Source organism: Canis lupus, chromosome 18 (genome assembly GCF_011100685.1).
Source record: "Canis lupus familiaris isolate Mischka breed German Shepherd chromosome 18, alternate assembly UU_Cfam_GSD_1.0, whole genome shotgun sequence".
In the NCBI taxonomy this organism is placed as follows: domain Eukaryota; kingdom Metazoa; phylum Chordata; class Mammalia; order Carnivora; family Canidae; genus Canis; species Canis lupus.
Genome location: NC_049239.1, coordinates 8,087,103 through 8,113,172, shown reverse-complemented (window position 1 = coordinate 8,113,172; position 26,070 = coordinate 8,087,103). Strand labels below are relative to the sequence as shown.

The 26,070-nt window shown below is 46.7% G+C and overlaps 1 protein-coding gene across 1 annotated transcript in view; it reads right to left on the bottom strand.

Moving 5' to 3' along the window:
* The window catches only part of GLI3 (GLI family zinc finger 3), a 270,490-nt gene that overhangs the window by 70,122 nt on the left and 174,298 nt on the right, over positions 1–26,070 (bottom strand). The window contains exons 5-7 of the mRNA XM_038562653.1: positions 15,318–15,520; positions 12,112–12,258; positions 6,710–6,911 (exon numbers count right to left, since the gene is read on the bottom strand). Coding sequence (XP_038418581.1) covers positions 6,710–6,911; positions 12,112–12,258; positions 15,318–15,520 — 552 coding nt within the window. The remainder of the gene's footprint in view (positions 1–6,709; positions 6,912–12,111; positions 12,259–15,317; positions 15,521–26,070) is intronic.

Genomic DNA, 26,070 nt, shown 5'->3' with positions numbered 1-26,070 from the left:
ATGGGTTTCCAGGCCCATTTCTAGGACCCTCACCATCTCCTACCAGCGTGAAGAGTAAAGGACATGTGGCACCCCTGCGTTCTTAGGAAACGTCTTGTTTTAAATCTGAAATCAGTGCAAACTACCTACAAACACGTGTTTCGTTAATGGCCCTGGTTGCTGTATTTTGCTGGGATGTGAATTTCTGAAACAGCCTTTGAAGACACGCATGTGACACCTGGACGACGTATTTATTGCTCTAGGCTGGGGCACAGGGACTGAGAACCCCCAGGCCGCAATTTCTGTGTGAAGAAGCCAACGAGGCTACCTGCTTTCCAGCACCCGGTGTCTCCTGGCTCTGGGGCTCATGAAACCCCGAGGCAAAGGCAGGCAGCAGTCAGCGCCTGGTAGGAGGAGGCCGGGTTCAAGAGGAGAGAAGCAAGTGGGGGAGGAGGAGGCGTTCTAATCAAAACCGACTTTGTGGCTACTCCGTGGCTGTTGCACTAACGAGGCCGTCCACTTGCTGGCTACAGCTGTGGAATTTACTGTGCAACAGCTGCCGTTCAAAGTAGGAACGGGGCCTCCCCAGTGCTGCTGAGAATGGGCCAACATGCATTATTGCTCATATAGGTAACAGGCCCAGGGACACACATGCCTGCACGTGCTTCTATTTGAAATGAGAAAAATAAAAGCTTCCACTTCTATCCATAAAAGCTCCCAGGGCACGTTTATTGGAAAACGCAGCAGCTTCAGAAGTAATGAGCACACGCATTAGACCCGTGCGCTCACAAAAACAAGCAGGGATGGCCCCAACCTTTACACGGAGGTGCGCACACTCTGTGGATACTGCTCTGCACCAAAATCCGTCCGGCTTTACGGGACAAAAGTGTTCTAAAAGGCTTGAAAAGCCACTTGCCATGAAACCAACAACCAGACAAGACCTCTGTCAACATGAACAGCGGTGACACCCTCTCCGATGAGGTTTGGCTGGGAGCACCCAAATCACGGAACTGGTTCGGCCATGCAGATGTGGCCAGAAAAAGCATAATCAGCTTTTCAAAAACACCATCAGGAATTATGATTTGCCTGTAAGGACGAGCACTTCCGACCAATCCTTTTAGCCGGGCCTCCCACTGGGGAGGCCTAAGAGAGAGGAGGAAGGCCTGGGGTACAGAACGAGAAGGTTCCGAGCTGGCCCCGCCAGGCTCTGTGCAGCACGGCAGTCGCCGAGTGCCTCTGGTGCAGCCCACCAGGCTCCCGGGCATCAGCTCCCTCCACCCAGACACAACGCAGCCTCCCAGCCTCCGGGGAGGCTTCCGAGGCTCCCTGCCCGGCCCCGACGGGTGGACGGGTGGACGGGCGGCCGATGGCTGTGCGCAAGCCGGCCCCTGCCTGCCCCCTCGGGGGCGCGCCTCCCCCGTTACTGCCATCGAGCCCTGCGCTGCTGACGTTCCCTCGACGCCCCATCCCTTCCCATCCCACGGCCCCATCTGGCCCCTGCTCGTACCTGCTTGGAGCTCGCCGAGGGCAGGGCTCGTGCCGCGCACGCCTGGCAGCCCCAGGCCCGGCCCGGCGACTAGTACAGTTGAAGATGCAGCTGAATATTTGGGGGACTGAACGACTAACTGATAAATGAAGTGCTGTCTAAAACCAGTGACCACAGATGGGAGTAAATAAAAACTACCTTTCTCGGTATTAATCACTTTCACTGCTGCTGGGGGAGAAGGAGTTTGTCACCACTTTCAGAAGACGCAATCAGAGTTGCAGGACCATGGTCATCGGCACCGTGCTCACCCCCGCTGTCTTCTTCACGGTCTCCCACCCAACCTGTGACGAGCAAACCGGCCCAGAGCCGAGCCGCTGCTGGAGGCCCAGCTGGTGCCTGTCCTGCCTCAGGAAGTGGCAACAACGGTGGCTTCCTCCAGGAGCCTGGGACCGAGAGCGTGGGCCGCGCTAGGACACAGGCCACCGTCCACACCCCAGCCACGGCTCCGGGGCCGTGGGCGGACACACTGTTCTCACTGGGGCGCTGCGGTGCATGACACCTGACCCCCGCTTTCATCGAGATCTCTGTCCTGGCCACGCCAGGCCTACAACCACTAGGACACAAGCCCACCTTCACTCTGGCCATTAAATTCAAAGCGAGAACGCTGTAACTGGTGGGACAGGAATGAGTGGCCTACTCATTTCTTCTTGCAGGTTATTTTTGCCTGGAGACCACAGGAAGAGGAGCGTCATCCGAAACCCCCCTCTTCTGACTGCGGTGCAATTTCCAGGGGAAGGTATTCGCAGAGGCAAAGGCACTTCTACTCTCCTGCCATTAACTGGGTATTTACAACATCCGCCTTTAGCCACAGAGGCTGGAGGCTACAGGTTGTATTTGATAAATGTGACTCATCTGGGCTTAGATTGGAGTCTTCAGGGGGACGGACAAGTTAAAATTTCTTGAGACAGCCGAATAGTTCACAATGACCCTTTGGAGTGCATAGGGGTTTTGTTTGTTTGTTTGTTTGTTTGTTTTGGAATGGTCATTTTTGTTATGATATTTAAAAGATAAGATTTGTGACGTACATTTGGACAATAGGGTTGAAAAGTAAGACAAAATCGAGTACGCCAAGGGGCTTCCATGAATAAATATTTGCCTTCTGCGGTATTTCTATAGCAGTCTGAATTATTCACTAAATACATAAATACGAGAACCATACACAAGGACAGACATTCGTTTTTTTAACCTTTTATTTTGTATCCATCCTTCTATCTCTCTATAGCTCTCAACCTATGGACATATATTATTCATAAAGACTGTTAACATTCTGAAAATCAGGATTATTCACCTGCCATCTATAGAAAGTTCCTTTGATAAAGGTGCTGATGAGAATTCCAATTACTCATTAAAGTGCTCCTTCAGGGTTTGCCTGGGTGGCTCAGTCTGTTAAGACTCAGGTCGTGATCTCTTGATTTCGGCTCTTGATTTCGGCTCAGGTCGTGATCTCGGGGGCGTCAGACTGAGCCCCGAGTCGGGCTCTGCACTAAGTGTGGAGCCTGTTTGAGATTCTCTCCCTCTCTCTCTCTCTCTTTCTCTCTCTCTCCCCCTCTGCCCCTCCCCCGCTGAAAAAAATGAGCTCCTTCATTTATTCACCAAAGAAAAACATTCATCAAGTGATGTCAGGGTGAGAAGGCACAGGTGTTACGGGTGGCAGCATGCAGCCCTCTGGTTCGTGCTCTCCAGCAGAGGGAAAACAAAGAGCAAACCCCTAGATGAGCCAGGAAATACAGGAATTTCAAAAAGCGGCAAATGCTATCATCAGCCCCTTGGGGAGTAACACCTGAACCCCATGCTACATGGAGGAGAGCGATGGCATTTTTTGGCAAACTGAACGCGTGACTTCACATCGAATGCCGTCCTTCTAACTTAGCCAACAGCCATTGTTCTGCACTGCCAGTTCCAGAAGCAGGTCAGGTGTCAGAAAACAGTGCAAAAGGTCCAGTGTGTTTGGGGTCAGTTACGAAGCAGGGGATTGGGATATTGGCACTCGACCTTCTCCGACTTCTAGCAAAGACCCATCGTGTTGAAGCGTAAAACATGAGGAACAGTACACTTTCCCAAATCTGTGACACAGAAACAGTGAGCGTGCCTCGTACCAAGCACTCTTCTGGTACACAGCAGTGGTTACACACACCCTCAGGCCACACTCGCTCCACTATCTTTATTGCTCCAGAAGGTCAGCTACCCTTTTCAGCTTTGCTCACATTGCCCCCCGCTTCCCCTGCCACCCACTGGTCCTACCACTTTTACAGACTATTCCTCAAGTCAGTTTTTAGGTCACAAGCTCAAACTTGGAACAGGGCAAGCAAAACACTAACATCAACCCAGCTACAGGATGGGCAAGTGGTGCCGAGGATGATTGCTCTAGTTATTGTATTATATGGCAGGCTGAAGTCATCCTGGGTGGTCTGCATGGCTTTTCGTGCATTAAAAGCGACCTCTGGTCCTAACCCACACTGGCTGTACATTGAAGAAGGAGAGGTCAGGCTGCCAGACAGAAGAAAGAATGGGAAGCATCCAAAGGTGAGGAAGAAGAGGTGACCGGGCCCCCCTGGCAACAGCAGGCCCTCCTGGGACCTGACTGGTCTTTAAGGCAAACCTCTTTTTCCAGCTCTAATGAGAACGACAGGGTCTGTTGGAGCTCCTTGGAAGCAGGGGAAGATGATCAATCCCCGTCAGGATCCAGTACTAGGTCCCCCGGGCTGAGGTGAACAGATCCAGAAGGGAGAGAAGATGGGGGGAGGGAGGTAAGGATAAAGCAAGACAACATTGTGACCGTCTGCACCATATTCTAATCTGAGGCTCTGAGATGCTGGGAAAAGTCAAGCTAGCTGGGCAGAGAGCCAGAGCGAAGAAAAATTAAGGAGAAGCAAGAGAAACAAATGCTCACAAGTGATTCTGTGCGAATCTCATTTTTGTGCGTATCCTGGTGTGCCATATTTCTACCACTGTCATGCTATGACTGCTAGTCAAGCCACATAATAGTTACATAATTTTAGCAAATTGAGATACGGTCATTGGCAACCTACGATCCTGGGAATATGTGCCAGGAGTGCGGGAACAGCCAGGCTGCGGTTCAGAGGTGGGCACACTTCCTCAGAGCCAGTCTGGGATGATCGTGGGGGTCCCAGGGCCAAGCCGTGCTAGCTCGTCTCCCAGAGGGGCACCATCCGGGATCAGTCCTCCTGAGATTTCGCCCATGGGTAGGGGTCTTCATCCTGGCACTGCACACCTACGTCAGCTTTAATAAAACACGCCGTGCCCTCCACAGGGGTGCCCTGTCTGTAGCTTACAGATGTGAAGGCTGAACTGCAGAGAGCCGATGGGCAAGGAAAGTTTACCGAGCTGGTGGCAAAGCTGGAATCTGATCTGTGCCCAACTCCAAAGCATTTGTGAGGACAGTGGCTAATCCCGAAGACACCGCAGGACCTCCCTCTATGGACTGCTGTCACGTAAGCACGGTTATTGGCTTTGCTGTGTTTCCACACTTTAACGACCACATTAACTGAACAAAGAAAAGCACAAGAAAATGACATCCCGTCGTATCAACATAGGACTTATAATAGTTAAACACTAACTTGTGTGCCATGGAGTATTGCTGATAATTGAACAAGCAAAGACTTAGGACTGTAATTGAGAACCTCATGGAAAAAATGGTGGTATCCATCATTTCTAGTAAATACGCTGTGTTACTCCTGCTAGTGTTTTCTTCCCCAGACTGTTGGGGTTTCTCTAATACGTATACCCGTCATGGAACACCCATCACCTAAGAACTGAAGCTACTGCCCATGTGCAGACACACACCAATAACAAAATCCTCGCTTATTCAGAGCAAGGCTAGCAAAAAGAGCCTTTGACACGTCCTTTTAAAGCGAATAACTACCCAAGGTTTGCAAAACTCTAGTTCAAAAAGACTGCTTGCTAGTGGGGCTCAGCGGTTGAGCATCTATCTGCCTTTGGCTCAGGTCGTGATCCCGGGGTCCTGGGATCGAGTCCTGCATCGGGATCCCTGCGGGGAGCCTGCTTCTCCCTCTGCCTGTGTCTCTGTGTCTCTCAAAAATAAATAAATAAAATCTTACAACAATAACAACAGAAAGACTGCTAGTGACTGAATTCTTAAATTAGGGGAGAAACACTGGGGGGAAGGGTCAACTAAAGTTGATAACCAGGGTTGCGTAATGAATGAACTCGAACCTGATCTAATTCTATGCCTGAAACAAGCATTTGGTAACTAGCACAGTTCAAAACAGTGAGTGATTAGCTGATAAAAGCAGTGTAGGGACCCCTGGGTGGCTCAGCAGTTTAGCGTCTGCCTTCAGCTCAGGGTGTGATCCTGGAGACCCAGGATCGAGTCCCACATCGGGCTCCCTGCATGGAGCCTGCTTCTCCCTCTGCCTCTCTCTCTCTCTCTCTCTGTGTGTGTCTCTCATGAATAAATAAATAAAATCTTAAAAAAAAAAAAGCAGTGTAAACACACCTAAAACTCATCACTTGGCTTACTTTTATTCCCTACTTATTGACATCAGCTCACGTTTGATCATTAGCAGTGAGAAATATTTTACAGGAAGCACGTTTACAGCAGCCTGTGTTTGTGCCCTCGCATGCGAGTGCAGACACGAGGCACCTCACCAAAGGGAGTGTCAGAATGTTCTCGCTGTAGGGTGACAAAACAGAGAGCTTTCAAATTAAGCTAAAAATACGTAATAGGAACACAAGGAAATCTTCATTTGCCCCATCGCCTCTGACAGATATGCCTTCTGATGTCATCCCATGTATTTTCCCTTAGATTAAAAATCCTGCTGACGCCTTTTCTTTCTTCCTGAAATGTGCACCCCCCGCCCCTCCCCGCAGTGAACAGCGGAGAATCACGCCACGCCTGGTCTTCCGATTTCTGCTCCTGTCATGCCAGGTGCTCTGCAACCGGGGCTGGACCTGGGGCCTGGGTGAAAGATCTGCCCTGCCCACTGCCTCTACGGAGGAACTACGTCTGGGCATGCGGGCTACTGACTGTACGGTCCGCCACAAGTTCTTCTGGGCCCACTAACTGGCTCTGGAATTCACTGCAGCGGTATCTGCGCGGCACCCGGGGCAGGCCCGGTGTCGCGCTGTCGCGCTCATCCTCACGGGCTGTCAGCACTGACCCTCTGTTCAAGAAACACATAATGGATTCTGGAAAATACGTACCTGATTGCACTCGCAGACAAGTGGCCGTAGGAGCCGCTCGCTGAAGAGCTGCTGCGGGAATTATTGAGAATCGTGACCAAGGAGTTGGGAGATGTCCTTATCATGGTCTGAAGGTCAAAGCTGTGATCGGACAGCGGTGATATGGACAGTGTACGTTTTCGGCTCGGCCGGGCCGACAGCCTGGGGCTGGGGAATCTGGTGCCTGTTACATAAACAAAACAGAACCCGATTACCTGCGGTTGTGCTCGGCACCTGCTCTGTATCGCGACTTGCCCCGGTGGAAGAAGTGAAGGAGAGGAAGCCGGCAACTTGCGGTGACAAGTACCTCTCCACCCACTGGTGATCTACTGGCTACAATTGAGGAAATTAGGGAGAAATATTTATCTTCCAGGGCTTACCTCGGGGGAGCTCTGTTTATTAATGTGCAGGCAAAATGATAAATTGCTAAACAAAAGGGAAAGACTTTTATGTGTTATCCCGCTCATTTCTAGTGATTTATGAATCTGACGGCTGCTTAGATATTCCCATCATTAATTCACCACAAGCGACAAAGACAGTGGTCCCCACAGTTCTACACAACACACCCCTCCCCATCCCAACATGCACCATTTTAAGGCAATGAGCCGAAGGAGAGAAGGAATTAAAGTATCCAAAGACTAAAAATTCAGCTTACTTATGCCCTCATTTCCCTAAGATTTCTGAAGTTATCTGATCCATGTATACTTACAGCTTTACTAACACAACAGATAAATGCATTACCCGAAATTAATGGTTCTCAATTGGGGGCAATTATGCCTCCAGGGGACATGTGACAACATCTGGAAACATTCTGGTTATCACAATTCTCGGGGTGCTACTCGCATCTAGTGTGCAGAGGCCAGGCGTGCTGCTGAACACCCAGCGACGCCCAGGCCAGCCCTCCACAATGGAGAATTCTCTCCCTCCAGTAGCGCTGAGAGTGGGGAACCCCCACTCCATTCCCCATACTCTAAAGGCATAAGCCCCAATAAACATCTCAAATCTCAGCATGGTTTGGAGATGTTCCAAGTTGGAACATTAATGCACAAGCATTAAAATATGGGCTTTCGGGATCCCTGGGTGGCGCAGCAGTTTAGCGCCTGCCTTTGGCCCAGCGCGCGATCCTGGAGACCCGGGATCGAATCCCACATCGGGCTCCCGCTGCATGGAGCCTGCTTCTCCCTCTGCCTATGTCTCTGCCTCTCTCTCTCTGTGTGTGTGTGTGTGTGACTATCATAAATAAATTAAAAAAAAAATATATGGGCTTTGATGAATCTATTTTAATCCTCTGGACCTTGCTTCTCCAGTCAGAACCAACAGAGAAGAAAGCATTTATTATTAGAAATCCAGTCTTTATTAAGACTCTTCCAATGAAGTTCTCATCTGGAGGTTAGTAACTCACGCGTAAATGTGTGCCAACTTAATACAATGCTTTTTTAGCTAAAGAGTTAACAATTAAATATGCCTACTTGCCTTCAATATGGTAGACACTAGAGATCTGAATTTTAGGGATTGGCTATGAATGTGGCCCAGAGGCCCACACTCCACTAAGGTCAAATTTACATTACAGAGTCATCAAACTCAAGTTGAACGAAAGAATGAGAGCACAATCCCACTCCGTAAGAAGCAAATCAAACACGATTAATTTTGAATAATAATGGAGGGTTTCTATTTTAGAGTATGGGTACACTTTCACACGGGGGCACTACACTTTTGCAGTACCCAGAGCACAGAAGCAGAAGGTAAGCCTTCTTTATAGAAAGAAGCCTAGGCGCTTGGTCTCTGGAAACTTCCATGGGAATATTTCTTTCATCATGGACCTTGACACAAGATAACAATCCAACGTGCTTCGAGACCATGTAATGAAACGATATAGATGGATATGAGTCTACAGACGATCTCAGAGAATACACAGATATACTTTATAGTTAAAAAATAAATCACAAACTGGAGCTTAGGAAGTCAAGTTAGTACCATCCACGTGTAAAGCTGGAAAACCAATTTGAAAGATGAATATGGTGGCTCCTCAAATTTTTCTTTCAGACACATTCAAAACTGAGTTTCTTCGTTTAGAATCATTTCGTTATCAGCCTGATTTAGGTCGTGCTCCTACCAGCATGGCTTTCCCAGCTATGAACACATCTTTTCCTGTTTAAATCAGCATCTTACTTTTATTATGGCATCTGCCTTACACATAAATGTTTCACATTTACTCCCTTATGAGAAGCTAATTTCATCATAGTTTTTCAGTGAAGAAATACATTCCACTTACAAACAACTCCAGGGACTCCAGATTTAGTGTCTACTTTCATATAATCCTCAGCAATAACCCTTCTCAATGGGTCTCAGTGATCACGGGCAGAGTTAAGAGTAATAGGGCATTCTAGACAGAGAGGATTCCTGGAACACCTCTAATTCTTTAAATCACTAACTAGATAAGGTGGCCATTGATGCTGTGAAGCAAGAAAGGTCTTAGGGGCCCCTTCCATCTCCCACAGACAGAGCCCAGAGGCCTTCCTTCATCCTTCCAAGGAAGCCTTCCTGTTGTTGCCCATGGCCTGCCTGGTTGGTTCAGTCCCTTTGTTTTTCCCTCCTGGGTGGGCTCTTAATAATTAAGTCTCCACCAATACAAATAATGTAGTTTTGGGGGAACCCTCGGTTCTAGAATGTTCCTCCTAGGATTACTTGCTCTCTTGTCTTTTAAGGTCATCAATCCCAAAAGACAGAATTAGAGCCAAAAAACAGACTTGCTTATTCTAACATGCGACATATAAATACTCTGTACTGTAAGTGGTGGAAACCAAGATATGCCCCTTGTCAGCATACTTAAATGTCAAATGCTCATCAAAAACCAGTTTATTGTGGTTTCCGCCACCTGAAGAGTCCTGAAGATCCATTAACAATGGATCCAAGTGACCAGCTAGGTACCAGCTGGGCTCTGACACTGCAGGTGCACCTCCAGTGTAGTAATTTGGAATTGTTTTGCTTCTCTGTTGGAAAGGTCTCCTATGATTGAAATGCTGGGTGCTCTTATGTTATACTTAACTAAATGCTATTTCAATTTTTTTTTTTTGAAGGAAGATAGTATTTTAAGCACTTTCCAACCCTTTAATATATGCTTCCTAACCCCCTTATAAGCAAGCAAATGGAGAAAAGTCAGCATTTTGGAACGGTGATTCAGGATCCTCCGGGGAGGGGAACAGCTAAAACCCAAGGTACACATTTTAGAAACAGCCAAGAGAGAAGTGGCCCACGTCTACACTGATCTTACGGGTTCCTTCGGAAACGGAAGCCCGAGCATTCTTATTGTTCCAACACAGATATCTCCGATCTGGCTTTCTGTTAATTGTTTTGTTTCTCTGTTCTAATAAAGAATTCTGACAAAGAATAAGGAGGTTTCCTTTTATGTGATGAATGATAGGACATCTAAATTCCTACTTAATGACAATCAATTTACCATATACTCAGGCAAATTAAAATTCCTTTAATTAGTTTTTACAAGTAAAAGGGTAGCTTCATCCTTTATTTAGATAAAAACCGCCACTGCCTGACTGAACATATTCTCATCAAATGTAGAAGGCAATACGGCTGACCTTCCAAGGACTCTCCCCTATTTTAATTCTTTATTTGCAGATTTTCAAATAACTAATTTGCATAATAACACTGAACTTTTTCTCCACAATCCCTAATTGAAATGTGGTTATGATGAATCTGAAACGTAAGCTCTGGACTCTAGAAAGCCAAACAACACAACCCCTGCAGAAGATGGAACACGTTTCTTGTACTTTTGAGTGCGGTAATGAACTCCATGGAAAGCAGCGCAAGCTGGGACCCCGCATAACCCAGCTGGGTTCGTTCGTGGCCACAAGAGGACGGAGGCTGTAGATTTCGCCCTGTGTGAACCAACCGCCCTCTCTCCACTCCAGACCAGAAGGCTGCCTTACTCACCATCACTAGAGACCTGACCAGGGTACACCTGTGTCACAGAAGAACCCAAACAGACTGTAGATGAGAAAGCACCAACCAACCAACCAGAGAAACGAACCAACCAACCAAGCCCTGGCATATGCCCTACTCAAAGCCATGTGGTTGTCATAGTCAAAGGGCAGTGGCCTCCATTGATATACACCTCGTACGATGTTTCGCATTCACTTCCTGGCACCTGGCAAATGGAACTGGAAGAGTGTGAATAAATAAGAACTCTTGGATGTTCTGAACCGTGATACTCACAGGCTCATTTGTCTCTATGTCTAGATAAGTGACCCAAAGGCATCGCTATAAGCCTTGAGGGATCCAAAACTAAGTGATGTAAAAAGCATCAAAAGATGCCATTATCTTCTACAGTTATGTACTAAAAATAACTCTTTCTGATTAGGAAATGCTTTTCAGTTTTCCTCGATTAAAGGTCGTAGTGAAATATAATTGTTATTGTAAAGAAAACATATGAGGCAAAATAAACCCATGGAAAAAATGTAAAAACTAAGTCTAGGGTTTTTAAAAAAAAAAAATTTATATTTTTAAAATTTTTTTAATTTTTAATTTTTTAAAATTGATTTTTTTTAGGGATGCCTGGGTGGCTCAGTCGGTAGAGCGTCCAACTCGTGATTTCGGCTCAGGTCATGATCTCGGGGTCCTGGGATCAGGCCCTGTATTGGGCCCCCTGCTCAGCGGGGAGTCTGCTTGAGATTCCCTTTCTCCTTCCCCCTCTGCCCCTCCCCCACTCACATGTGCTCTCTCTTTCTCTCTCTAAAATAAATAGATAAATCTCTGACAAAAAATAAGAATAAGATAAAGATAAAGTTTTAAAGCCTAAAATCTAGAAAACCTCAAGGAGTGACTGGGTGAGTACATCCACGTCATCAAACACATCTGTTTTTTTTTTTTTAACTTTTTTTTTTTAATTTTTATTTATTTATGATAGTCACAGAGAGAGAGAGAGAGAGAGAGAGAGAGAGAGGCAGAGACACAGGCAGAGGGAGAAGCAGGCTCCATGCACCGGGAGCCTGATGTGGGATTCGATCCTGGGTCTCCAGGATCGCGCCCTGGGCCAAAGGCAGGCGCTAAACCGCTGCGCCACCCAGGGATCCCAAATACATCTCTTTTTGTTATCAGGACAATCAGGGCAGGAGACCTTTTTTACACCTGCCCAATGACAATCGTCTGCATCTTCCAGTTTGTTGGTCTCGTAGAGCTCTACAAGGAATCCCACGATGGCCAGATATGTGGAAGCTTCTTAGAAAACTGGGCAGAGCAGAGCACCAATTATTCTTCCTCCCTCCCCGGTTTCAAAAGTTAGACAACCACCTAACCTGTGCATCCATCTCTACAACCCACGAGTCAGCATCCACCACCACCAGGCTACAGGAAAGAGCCCCCTCACTTACTGTCCATGGCATGAAGATATTCCATGTGGATGGCCCCAGCGCCGGCAGTGGCAGCGGAGGGAATGATGTCTGCGTAGGGGCTGCGCTGGCCAGCCAGCAGAGCCATCTGATGATAGTATTCCGCTGGGCTGACCCCAGCATGGGGGGCTAGGAGAGAAGACAAGGGGAGTACGGTGACTACTTGAGAAAGGTCAACGCGAAACTTTTCTCGAGACTTCCCAAAGCCGTCTGCCCCGTGGCCCACGTCAAGATTCCCTTTTTATGGCTCATTCTAGGTTAAAAGCTTCTTTGACTCAAACTGTGCTTTCACTGAAGTCTACAAGGTATCTTTCACTTGAAAATCAAACCAAAGAAAAAGAAGAGAAAAAGTAAGATACATCATACAATTTTTGAGGCTTAAAGACGCAATGAAGAATTCCAAATGATTCAAGCGTATTTACGTTCTCCTTCTCACGTGTGCCCCTTCCAAATTCAATCACTCTGACATGAAATCACTGTGTGTTCACATATCTTACAGGGGTAGACAACTGAGACCCCTGTGCTATCTTCCCGGACACACTTAAAATCCTTCCCTCAGCTTCCGGCAGGAGCATGAGTCGGCTCTCATGACCTGGAGGGCCCAGGGACTAGGAATGGAAAAGCCAGTATGATTTTAATAATGCAGGACCGGGTGATAAGCTGCAATTTGGGGTACCATAATGTTAAAGCTCCTTTCTCCCTTTTTTTTTCATTACAAAATCAGAAAGGAAATACACCTATCATTCTGGTGCAATTTACTGGCAAGAGTCAGCACTGCGAGAGTGGGATAATAATCTGTTTCCACTGCCAATCTATGTGCAAAAGCAGCAAGATACTGTGGCAGTTCTAAGGGTGGTCTCCAGATCCTCCAAGATCTGGATGCAAATCCCAGCTCCTCCTCTTCCCGCCTCCAACAGTTTGCTGGTGGCAATGAATGTGACAGCACTCGGCACCCAGCATTCCATCAGTAAAAGTTAGTTTTACAATTATCATGTAGAAATATGGGTAATCTAACAATAGGTCTGTGTATGTTTTACACGTGTTCACATGCTTCTTATACATGATAAAAATGTAGACAGAGATGCACACGAACCTCTTAGCCTACGTGTGAGAGCCATCGGGACTTGACTTTATTTGATTATTAGTTAAGATTCTTAAAAGTCAGGAAGAGGAAGGCACAGCAAACCAGTCAAAGAATGTTTTATTCATACTCATCATCAAATGCCACAGAAAACAGAAGACAAAATGCTTTAACTCGAGGTACCACTTTCCACTGGCCCAACGAAATTTCTGCAAGGCAGGCATAGCTCCAAGTCTGCTGTGAGCTGGCCTCCCTGACCTCTCTCTCCCTCTGTTCTCCGGTGTAGTCATTTCCTCCAACTCCCAACTACTCCACGGAGACGACTCTCCAGTTTTTCCCAGTGTCTCACCAAAACAGGAGAACTGACTTGGGTCTGACTGTCTTACAGTTTCATTTTTTTTTTAAAATGTGAATCTTGTCCAAATGGCACAACGTATTCCTTAGGTACCTCATAACTGTGTCCGCTGCACTGACTCAGAAAGAGGTGAGCTATTGAGGCAGTGCAGCTGCTCTTGGAAATACAACTGAGTAGATTTACTAAGAACTTTCATACAGCCTCCGACCTCTCCCCACCAGGCATGGCCAGCCCCAGGAAGGGGCTCCAGGGAGGATGTGGGCAGCGCAGGTCCCACGGATAGGAGAGATTGGTGGTGCCCTGCGCTCTGACACAAGCCCCGGTGACTTGTGGGTGTCTCTTAAGAGAACTCATAACCTGCTATTTCTTTTTTAAAATATTTTATTTATTTATTCATGAGAGACACATTGAGAGAGAGAGAGGCAGAGACACAGGCAGAGGGAAAAGCCAGATCCCTGCAAGGAGCCCGATGCGGAACTCAATCCCGGGACCCTGGGATCACGCCCTGAGCTGAAGGCACATGTTCAACCACTGAGCCCCCAGGCGTCCTGTAACCTGCTATTTCTAATTAATATGGCTTATGCAATACTGGACCTTCATTCAGACTCCAGCAATCGTGGGCAAGTGTTTGTTGGATGTGTGCAGGAGGTGGCAAATGCTCTTCCTGAATCAAAGGAGTGTTCTATAATTTGACAGTTATGGGACACACAGCTCTCATTAGAGTCTTGTGAAAAGTAATTAATTGGGAAGCTAATAGAACCAACAGGAATTTGACCCCTGAGAGCTTAAAATGAGCATCAAATATAATAAAATTAAAGCCTAAGTTTGTTTCTCTTCCCACTCCATCCCGCTTTCAGTTCTCACTGGGCACAGTCAAGGTCGGAGGGCACATGCAACAGATCTGGACTCTCATGTTCTCTAAGACTTGCTACTCAGAGTGGGGTCCACAGACCAACGCGCTGACCTCACCTGGGAGCTTTCCAGCCTGCAGAATCCCAGCGTTCCCCCAGACCCACCCCACTCCACCCCGAATCATGTCTCGTCATCATTCCCGGGTGGTCCATGCACACCGTGGAACTTGACAAGCGTGAGTCTAATGGACACATCGGTACAAACGTGCCTCTCAGACGTACAGGACAGAACAGTGTTGGTTGGAAGGCGAGCAACCTGGCTGGTTACACACGCATGTGATGTGAACAGCATCTGGGCCCCCACAAGAGGACAAGGAGCCGCAGAACGAAACTGTGGCTGGGAGCAAGGTGTCTGCAGCCAGTGAGTCCCACCCCTGCCACTTGGGAGCCAACGGGCCATGGTGCAAGTGACTTAGCCCCTCAGCTCATTGCTCTCCTCCCCTGATAATGGAGACAATGACCCCACCCTCAGGGACGTCCCCTCATGCCGAAGTGAAGCAGGCTCTGAAAGCCCTTAGCATGGGGGCACCCGGTGGCTCAGCTGGTTAAGCGTCTGCCTTCGGCTCAGGTCATGATCCCGGGGTCCTGGGACTGAGCCCCACATCGGGCTTCCTGCTCGGCGGGGAGTCTGCTTCTCCCTCTGCCCCTCATATTCTCTCTCATTCTCTCATTCTCAAATAAATAAATAAAACCTTAAAAAAAAAAAAAAAGCAAGCACTTAGCACAGCATCAAGCACATGGGAAACACCCAGCAAACATCAGAGCTGCTGCACAGCACATTCCAGGTGGGGCCAAGGTGGAAGAAGAAGGAGCTAGAAGGAAATGGTGGGGAAGGACTTACCATCCGTAGGGCTGAGCCCCCGAGCTGCCGAGATCATGGAGAGGGACGGGCTGTGTAGGGACCGGATGTAGTCCATGTAGGGGTTGATGTAGGGGTGTGGAGGGCTGAAGGGGGGTTCAGAGGCTGCAGCGGGGTTCCGGTGTGGGGAGATCCTGATGAAGGGCAGGTCCGAATACGTTGGGCTACTGGATAAAGCAGAAGGCCTGGGTGAAAGAGAAAACCAGACACAAGAGGTGTGGGTGAGACAAATCTCCACGGGCAGAGGCTGTTTTCTGCAAAGGAAAATAAGAATGAGGTTAAGTGAACTCGAAGGGTCTTGGGTAAAAGATACCAGGCGTCGATGTTTCCGATGACCTTAAAGTCATGGCGACAATGCAGGTAGGACGGTACTACACAGTGATCTGGGCAAAGGAAATGAACCTCTGAGATAGTTGACGGCACTCTGAATACAGAAAAATAAAGGTTGGCCTTGGGCTTTCCTTGGGATGAAAAATTCTAGCCGAAAAGGCATCTGATATTAAGTAGTGCTGCGATGGTATCTTCCACTTGACCTGAACATTTAGATTCACCCCTGGAAACTTACCTCTCACCATCATGGTGTTCCACTAATAGAAAGAAAGAAAGAGAGAGAGAGAGAAAGAGAGAGAGAAGAAAAAGAGAGAAAGAGAAAGAGAAAGAGAAAGAAAGAAAGAAAGAAAGAAAGAAAGAAAGAAAGAAAGAAAGAAAGAAAAAATTGCAAATGCGTGTGGTCATGCACACAGCGGAGCTGCCCAAAAATTAAGGATGCCAACTGTAAAAGTCGGTAAGAAATGTGAAATCAGACACTATTTCTTGGACTTTTCCTGCCAGGGGTTTGTGGTTTGGAGGACAGCCCGTTTCACAGATCCAGACTTCACCTTTTGGAAGACAAGCCGTCCTCTGTGAGCCAGTACCGAGCCCACCCGTCCTGCGACACTCAGCTTTCAAGTGGCACCCTGATTAGCCACGTCCAGGAATTCAGTGCTCCCGGGGCTACAAAGTTGGAAATAGAATGGGGGCGGGGGTTGATCGGGCTTGTGCCTTGGTTACGATGAGCTGATGAAGAAAAATTCTAAAACACACCTTGCTGCCACCATAGCCTGGATGGCTCCTGGGGACTCCTTCCCTGGGGACAGCGGTTGGTTTCTGGAACAGCCAGTTTGGGTATCCAGCTTCCCCCCATCCCACCCCACACACACCCCAATCACCACCACCACCACCTTGTTTCTTCTCTAATAGAAAATGTTTTGTGTGGCTAATCCAGTGAACTGGCTACGACAGGCTGGAGGCCTGTGCTCTCCGCTTCCTCGCTCGCAGAGGCCAGAAAAAAGAGGAGGCCGCGAGAGACACAGATCCCCTGAGCACTGCAAATTCCTCTTAGGCCACTGGCTTTAGGCACGACATGAAAGGGAGGGGACGAACACGTTCTCATCACGCCTCTTGAAGCAGAGGCACACGGGCCGGCCCCCAGCACCCCGTCAGGACCCAATCTTGGGAGAAGCCAGCTCCCCAAGTGCACAGCGCAGCCACTGAAAGAAATGGGGCCGCAGATCAGATCACACACTTCCTCTCAGTGGAAAATAAGGGGTTGAAATATGGGGGGGGTTGAGGAAGGTAGGACGTTCACCTGCTCTTTAGTCCTCTTTTCCACTCTGAGCTTAAAAAAGCAAAAAGTGAGGCTTTTTTTTTTAAGATTTTATTTATTTATTCATGAGAGACACAGAGAGAGAGAGAGAGAGAGAGAGGCAGAGACACAGGCCGAGGGAGAAGCAGACTCCACGTAGGGAGCCCAAGGTGGGACGCGATCCCGGGTCTCCAGGACTGTGCCGTGGGCCGAAGGCAGGCGCTCAACCGCTGAGCCACCCAGGGATCCCCAAAGTGAGGCTTTTTATTTGCTAATCAGATGCCACTTTTGGTGGAATAAAATTTTAAAATGCCGAGTTTTCTAAATTTCCATGCGGGCACAGTGAGAACTCCACCACCTAAGAACAGCTGTTTCTTTTTTCAAAGCCTTCGCTTGAGGCTTTCCATACCCACCCAGAAATTAGTAAAAATTACTTGCCGCTTACATCGAAATCGGCACAGCCGGTCAGCTTACCCTACCTCGGCTCTTTATGACAAGCCAAGTTAGCTCGGTCTGGTTGCTGAGATCCCGAGTTCCACTTAGGCACGCTGCTACTGTAGAGCAGGGGGATGCTCCAATTCCTTAACTCACGTTCTACTGAAAAGGAAAATCCACTTTTCCAGCCCCATTCAAAAGTAATTACTATGGGGACTATGGGTGGTTCAGTGGTGGAGCATCTGCCATGGGCCTGGGGCATGATCCCGGGGTCCTGGGATCGAGTTCCGCATCGGGCTCCCTGCACGGAGCCTGCTTCTCCCTCTGCCTGTGTCTCTGCCTCCCTTTGTGTGTCTCTCGTGAATAAATAAATAAAATCTTTTTTAAAAAATAATTACTGCAAATACAAACTTATCTGTAGATTTATGATGAGAGATCAGCACAGCAGAAAGGTGGAAAAGCAGACATTTCCAGAAATCTATGAGATGCTAGCTCTCCTAGACAAGCTCATCTCATGATCCACAACAGTACGGACTACAGACCAGTGAGGGCAGTGGCATATGTTACTGGGTTTTTTTCCTTTTAGACAAAAATCATAACCTGTAATTTTTCTGAAATCCAGAATTGACAAGGGTAGTAAGAATATTCCTAGAAGCCTAGCTTCCATTTGAAGAATCATGCATGGGGTGGAGGGCGGGGGGGATCAGCATCCAGAACAACATGAAAATTATGGAGGTGGGACGGGGCAGTCACCAATCCCAAAGACACAGGGAGCCAGGAGCCAGGAGAGGCTTCCCAGGATGTCTGACATCTGCACCTGCCCTCACCCACTTGACCCACTCCCATGAACGTAACTGTTACAGGAGCAGCCACGAGTGAGGAATCGACCTGGTCGCAGTGTCCCTGCAGGACACCAGGGCCCCGCCCTCCCTGACGCTCCCGAAAGGAGTCATAGCAAGGAAGAGGGCTGGTTCTTCGTGGAGGTGAAGTCTGAACCTTCACCCACTATGGTGAAGGTCACATTCATGCACGCCCCTCCCAGGACATGATGTTGAGGGGACAGGGGGTCACCGATTTGCAAATGATGGGATAAGACATGCCTCCAGACAGGAATGGAAATAAGAAAGCTGTAAGCTGATTGCCCGAAAGTCACAAAGCATCTAGTACTCCAAGGCCAGCCGTCCCCAGGGGACTAATAGGAAAATGCTTAATAAGGGTCACCCAGCAAGTGGGCCACCAGGAGTCCTGGGGACAGGGGAGTCCGACCCCCACAACAGTGGTACCCCGGGAGGGTGCGGAGCTAGCTATGTGACCTCACATGCGAGGCCCAGCCTCTTTTACTCCTTTATGGTACAATGGGGAGGATTCCGACCTCCTGGGAGGCCTGGCAAGTTCATCTAAGTAGAGCCTCGTGTACTGAGCCTGGCATCAAATAAAGGCTCAAGGCAGGCACACATACAGATTATGCTCCACTCCTAACACAGACACACATATAATCCAGACGTGTGCACGTGTGTATGCACACACACATATAAATACACCCCAGACATATACGTACACACAAATAGACACGCGTGCACGTTAGGGATGGCAGACACAGCAGACTAGGAGATTTTCCTACACTGAAATACTGGAACCCTCTTTTCAAAGCATACCGTGTGGCACAACCATTCCTGTCTGCTCTGTTCCCCGACCCGACCGCGCCTTGGAAACACCTCCTTGGATTTCCACGTAAAATCACAGAACCACACGAGGTGGTTAAAACACAAACTCAGCAAACAAGTGCAAGAGGTTTGAAAAACCTGGATGTGAATTTAGCCTGGCACTGACTGTCACTCCAGATAAGCTGCCTTATACACCCAACAGCAACAATAACTCCCTCTCGGGGCTGCCACCACCGCGAGGTGCACTGGGCACTCAGTAAAAGGTGGTGCTAGTTGAGGGTCTTGGTGGCTGACAGACCCAGGGGCTCCCGGGTGGCTCAATCAGGTGAGCGTCTGCCTTTGGCTCAGGTCATGATCCCGGGGTCCTGGGGTCGAGCCCCACGTCAGGCTCCCTCCTCAGCAAGGAGTCTACTTCTCAGTCTCCCTCTGCCTCTCCCTCTGCTTGTGCTCTCTCTCTCTCTTAAAAAAAGAAAAAAAATCCCAAAAAACTTCTTTGTGTGCATGACTCTAAACTCAGCAAAGAAAAGTCCACATGGCAAGACTTTTGGAGGCTCATTTCTAATTTTCTTGCTGTTCCAAATTCTTGGCAGCTAGATCATCTATCAGTTAGTTAGTTTTAAGCAGTGAAGCATATCTGAGAGGGCAGGGCAGGTGCTAAACGAAACAGGTGGATGTGTTCACTGTCGTATGGAAGCACCACGGAAGATTATGATCAGAGGGTCAGATTCTGTTGGAGGAGGAGATGCTGAGAAGTGTGGAAAAGGCACCCACAAAATCTTCCACACAAATGACATACATTATTTCGCAAACGATCATAAACTTGACCTGGTCAAGATCTGCCAAGCTCGCTAAAGATCTTCACTGAGGATTACAGCACCACCTGGGAGAGAAATCCCAGGTGTCCCTTCCTTGGTTTGCAGATTTAGTAGATAACAGGGATGGAACTGAAGACTGCGGTTGGTTCCTGTGCCCTTCTCTGCTCTCTCCTGGCCTTGGAGCCGTGCGTGGCTTAGTCACTGAAGGTGGCACAAACCATGGAGAGAAAAACCAAAACAAGAAACATTCTGGGAAGAACCCTGACCCCCAGAACAACATGGAGAACAGAGATTCCGTGCTGGTTATGTTGTAGCCAAAGGGCATAGAGATATGCTTGTGACCCTCCAAACTAAATCATACAAACTACTGTCTGGAAAAAAAATTAAAATAAATAAATAAATAGACAGACAGACAGATAGATAGATAGATAGATAGATAAATAAATAAATAAATAAATAAATAAATAAATAAATAAATAAATGAAAGAAAACCCTACTGTCTGGGAACCAGATGCCCCAACTGCAGAGGGCTGTCAGGACCCAGCAGAGGGGAGCCCTGATGTCCCATGACCTCTGCACGCTGGCTCGTGTGTGCAGGGCCCGGCGCACCCCCTCAGGGAGGACGTCACCTGTGCCACTTCCCCCCATCTGCTCTTCCGAGGCCACGAGGACCCAGGGAGCGGCTGTCAGCGTGGCTCCGTATCGCCCGGCAGAGAAATGCAGCATACCCTCGGACAAGAAGGAAGGTGAGGATCATCTTGGTGTTCTCCCAAAAGACAATACAGCAATATAAAAAGTTGTGTTTGGGGAGGTAATTTGACTTCAGATTATTATTATTATTATTTTGACAAAGTCCTGCCAATAGATTATGGTGAAAAAAAAAAGTAGAGGATTCTTATTCGAGCATTTTTCTAAACAGTATCCTATGATAACCTTAAAAAACAAAAGCACATAGTGCAGAGAATAACTGGACTTCTTAGTTAGAATGAAATATCATTATATAATCTGATTTGTTACTGCCTTTTCATCTATCTTATTGGGTTACTAAAACGCCAAGATTAAAATCACAGAATTTAATCACCTGCATTACCCATTATGAGAGCATTAAACCAGGTTTATGCGCTGGATGATTACAATCACACTTGCATTGCCTGGGACACTGGAAAAGTACACGTGCTCCTTGCACCTTCACATGAGGGCTCGAACTATCAGAAGACTGAGATGTTGGGGTTTTTATTATGTAACAAGTTTATTTTTTGTTTAATTCTGTTCTTCGTATAACAAGTAGATACTCTTCATATTCAGGAAGTGGCCTAACAGAGAACAAAGGGGAGTTATCCCTTATAATGTATTTTTCACCAACTATTTAATTATTCAATAAGCACAATTTTAATAAATCACAACGTATAATAAAAATTAGCTTTCCATCCAGGGAGGGAAACAAATAACAGAAACGTCCACAGTTAATACGCCAGGCACAGCCAGAAATTTGCACAATCCTGGACTTCATCTCCTCCTCTGTTCAAGGGCGAGCTTCCAGATAACCTGTGACCCAGAAGCATCCTGCAACCCTGAAATGTGCAGGTGGTTGTGCTGGTCACTTGCCATTTGCCAGCCTCACCCCTGCAACCACTGCATGCCCAGGAAGGCTGGGCCGCAGGGCCTGACGTGGAGGGCCGACTCTCCCCCTCTGGACTCTACTAATGAGATGCACGGGCAGGAGCTAAGGCGGAGGGAAGAGTCAAGGCGTTTATTCCACTTACTTCCTCTTGCTGGCTGGAGCTGTGCTGGTGGCATTTCAATGCCCACGGCCACGGCTCTGGAAGCGTGAGCCCTTCCTAGGATCTAGTCTTCGCTGAATCACTCTTCCCTCCCTACACACCTTCAGATGAGGGGTGGTAACCACTTCCAACTTGGGTTAGTCCTGGGGGCTTTTATGGTCACTTTGGGGTTCTTTAGCCTTGCCCACCCCCGTGTAACACCTGCTCCATTAAATTGCCACAGCCCTGCCGATAAGATGGTTTCATTGCACATCCTAGTGTCATCATCTTTACAGCTAAAGAGTATTTCCCCCAAATGTATAACTGGCTCCAGCCTTGTGCAAACTTACCATGTTGGATTTTAGGGTTTAAAAACTACATGTGGGGTTCCCCACCTGGGTGGCTCAGTGGGTTGAGCATCTGCCTTTGGCTCAGGTCATGATTTCCAGGTCCTGGGATTGAGCCCTCATCGGGCTCCCTGCTCAGCAGAGGAGTCTACTTCTCTCTCTCTCTCTCTCTCTCTCTCCTTCAGCCCCTCCCTACCGCTTGTTCTCTAAGTCAATAAATAAAATCTTAAGAAAAATAACTACACTGATGAATATTCCAGTATGTTCATTTGATATACATTTTATGGAAAATCCACTTACTTAGGATTCCCGTTTGATTTCAGAACTTGGAGGAAGTTCAGCAAACATACTATCTGATCATTTAGTCTTTGCTTTCAAAGAGTTCATAGCCAAATAGAATGAAAGGCATACACACGTGAGTATCTCTAAGAGCAAACGCTTTCTCAAGAATCAGAAGGCACCAACGGGAGGCTTCCAGGATGCATGGTGGTCACAAAGAATATGGAACGTGAATGGGACTGCAAAATGTACATATGATTTGAATAGAAGTGGACACTGAAGAGGAAGGTTAGAATATTGTTAATCATACACATTAATGCTAGGGTGCTGAGTATTATCCTAAATATATATATATATATATTAAAGATTTTATTTATTTATTCATGAAAGAAACAGAAGGAGACAGAGACACAGGCAGAGGGAGACGCAGGCTCCCTGCAGGGAGCCCGATGCGGGACTTGATCCCAGGACCCCAGGATCACGCCCTGTGCCAAAGGCAGGTGCTCAACTGCTGAGCCACCCAGGTGTCCCTCTTACATATAAAATTTAAGAGTTATAGTTCATTTCTTTAACATAACACAAGAGAAATACTTGTGTTTTTGGTAATTCATCATTTCAAAGGATTTTTAAGAATGACTTTCTTATTTTTATTTTCTCCTTATGTCTGAGTATAAAAGGAGTTTGCATCCATAAATGGAAACGTTGAGATTATTGTGAAGGAACACTAAGAAACAGTTATTCCTTATGTCCCAAGCTATTTGGGTTGAACCAATGTCAATATTTCAACATAATTAGTATGAGCATTTTGGGGGGCACTATGCACATCTTACATAGTCAAATAAATTCAATATATTTGAATTATATTTCTCCCTCAATATTAAAATATTTCTCTAATATCATTTAAGAAACTCTACACAAACATCACCAGTAAGTGCAATGTAGATGAAAACCATCATTAGCGATCACTGACCATCCACAGAATGTCTAAAATTTCAAAAAGGGGCAGTGGCAAGTGTTGATGAGGATTTGGAGCAACAGGAACTCTCCAACAATGTGAGTGTGAGCCAGTGCAACCCCTTTGGAAAACAATTGGGCATTAGGAACTCACATGAATGCACACCCTATGGTCCAGGCATCCCTTTCCTTGGTGTAGCCACAATAGTCGTGTACACACATGAGCTACAATCTACTAGACTATTCAGAGCAGTGTTATTCACTCATGTTAAAATTGGAACCAACCAAGCATCTATCAACAGTAGAATGGGGGGGGGGCACCCAGCTGGCTCAGTTGGTAGAGCGTGCAACTCTTGATCTCAGGGCTGTGACTTCAAGCCCCATGCTGGGTGCAGAACTTACTTAAAAAAAAATAGAATCTTAAAACAAATGAATAGTGGAATGGGTAAATGATTCATACAACAAAATAGTGAACAGCTATGAAAATGAACATGGGTGGCTCAGAAGTTGAGCGTCTGCCTTCAGCTCAGGGTGTGATCTCGGGGTCCTGGGATCGAGTCCCACATTGGGCTCCCCATAGGGAGCCTGCTTCTCCCTCTGCCTGTGTCTCTGCCTCTCTCTCTGTGTCTCTCATGAATACATCTTTAAAAAAAAGGGGGGGGGGGAATCCCCGGGTGGCGCAGTGGTTTGGTGCCTGCCTTTGGCCCAGGGCGCGATCCTGGAGACCCGGGATCGAATCCCACATCGGGCTCCCGGTACATGGAGCCTGCTTCTCCCTCTGCCTATGTCTCTGCTTCTCTCTCTCTCTCTCTCTCTGTGACTATCATAAATAAATAAAAACTTAAAAAAAAAAAAGAAAAGAAAATGAACAAACTGCACTGTGAACAAAGTACAAAATCTCATAATGTTGAGCAGAAGAAGCCTGGCACAAAAAGAGGATAATACACTGTATGATCCCATTTATGTAAAGGTCGATAACAGACAGATCTAAATGTTAGCTTTAGGATAGTCAGGATAATGTTTATCCTGGTTAGGTGGATAAGTGTATAAGGAGGGCTTCTAGGGCACTGGTGTATTTCTAGATTAGTAGTTAGTTAGTAGTTAGAGGTTTTCACTCTGCGATAACTCGTTATACTTCATTGAGCTATATGTGTACATTTTGTGTACTTTTCTGTTTGTGTCCTATTACTACCATTTTTTTTAAAAAAAGGATACACACATTTATATGTGTCAAATATATCAACATTTTTCACAGTGGCTTCAACCGTTTCCATTAAATTCAGATAATCGAAGAGATACACACGTGTATTTTTCAAAATTTGCAAATCATTGATGCTTAAAAATACCATAAATAAAAATATATATACTGCTGTTAAGCAGACAGTGTAGTTGACACATTAGTGTAAACGATGAGAGATGGGCTTCCGTAACGTTAATTCTGGGGGAAGAAAGGCCCTGCTAAGCCAACCAGAGGGAGAGACCAAGGGAATATCTCCAATCCCTGTCAGTCATCTCCTTCGGCAGCCAAAACTATGTTCTACAGGTATCACGTGAATAATGCAACGGTTTGTGGCTAACTTTGATCTTATTCCCTCCTGGGAAGACTGCAAAAAAAATAATTTGACAAAATTCACCTCCATTCTGTACTATAAACATAATTTTTACCAACAGATCGAGATCTCATGGTCAGGAAAATCGTCAAAGAATTTAAAAAGAAAGGCCACTCAAAGGGCACAGCATAGGCAATACAGTTGATGGCATTACAATTACGTCACATGGTGCCAGAGCGTAGCTACGCTTGTGGTGAGCCCTGCGAAGGTACAGAGTTGTCCAGTCACTACATTGCGCACCTGAATCTAATGTAACAATGTGGGTCAACTCTACTCAAATAAAAACTAATAATAAAATAAAATAAAAAATCTATTCAAGTAACTACAATAACAAGAGTTCTTAACAGACATATCATTGGTTCAAGTAAACACCTGGAGCTAAACGACCACGTCCCATAGTATGAGTCTTCGTTGGGTCCCAACTCTTGGAAAAAGACACCCAGTGAGTGTCTGTAACAGTTTACAAACAAGGGCAGAAGAGAGAGAGCCAGGCTGGAAGCAGGATCTCTGATCCAAATGGCAGCTGACAAACCAGTTCCTAAATAACCTGTCATCAGTTTTGAATAATTCAGTTCCATGAATGCAGAGTGTATTTACTTCTTTTTTAAAGATTTATTTATTTATTTACTTACTTATTTATTTATTCATGAGAGACACAGAGAGAGAGAGGGGCAGAGACACAGGCAGAGAGAGAAGCAGGCTCCATGCAGGGAGCCCGATGCGGGACTCGATCTCGGGACCCCGGGGTCACGCCCTGAACCAAAGGCAGACGCTCAACTGCGGAGCCACCCGGGCGTCCCTGCAGAGTGTATTTAAATTATTATTTTTAGCAGACTCTTTCGCTGCCCTATTAGACTCCAAATATTCCATACAAAGGTGTACTTCTTTTTCCAATGTGTAATAAATACAAAAAGCCATCTTCTTTATCTTCTTCCCCCAATTACTCTACAGTTTGTGAGAATAATAAAACCATTTAAAAAATTAAATTATGTGGGTTTTGAATTAATACAATGTATAATGTTATATTTTAATATGTAACGTGCGTGTTATATGTTACCAGGTTATTTATAATAGAATTAATGCAAATATAAGGACTAACTGTTAGAAGAACTAATATGTTGTATTTTCCTTCACAAAGTCCACAGAGATATGGCTTTGATGAGAAAACCACTCTGGCTCCCCCGTGCACAGGTTCAGGTGTCCAGCTGTGATTCTTTTCCTGACCTGACGCCTGGCAGATGGAGGGA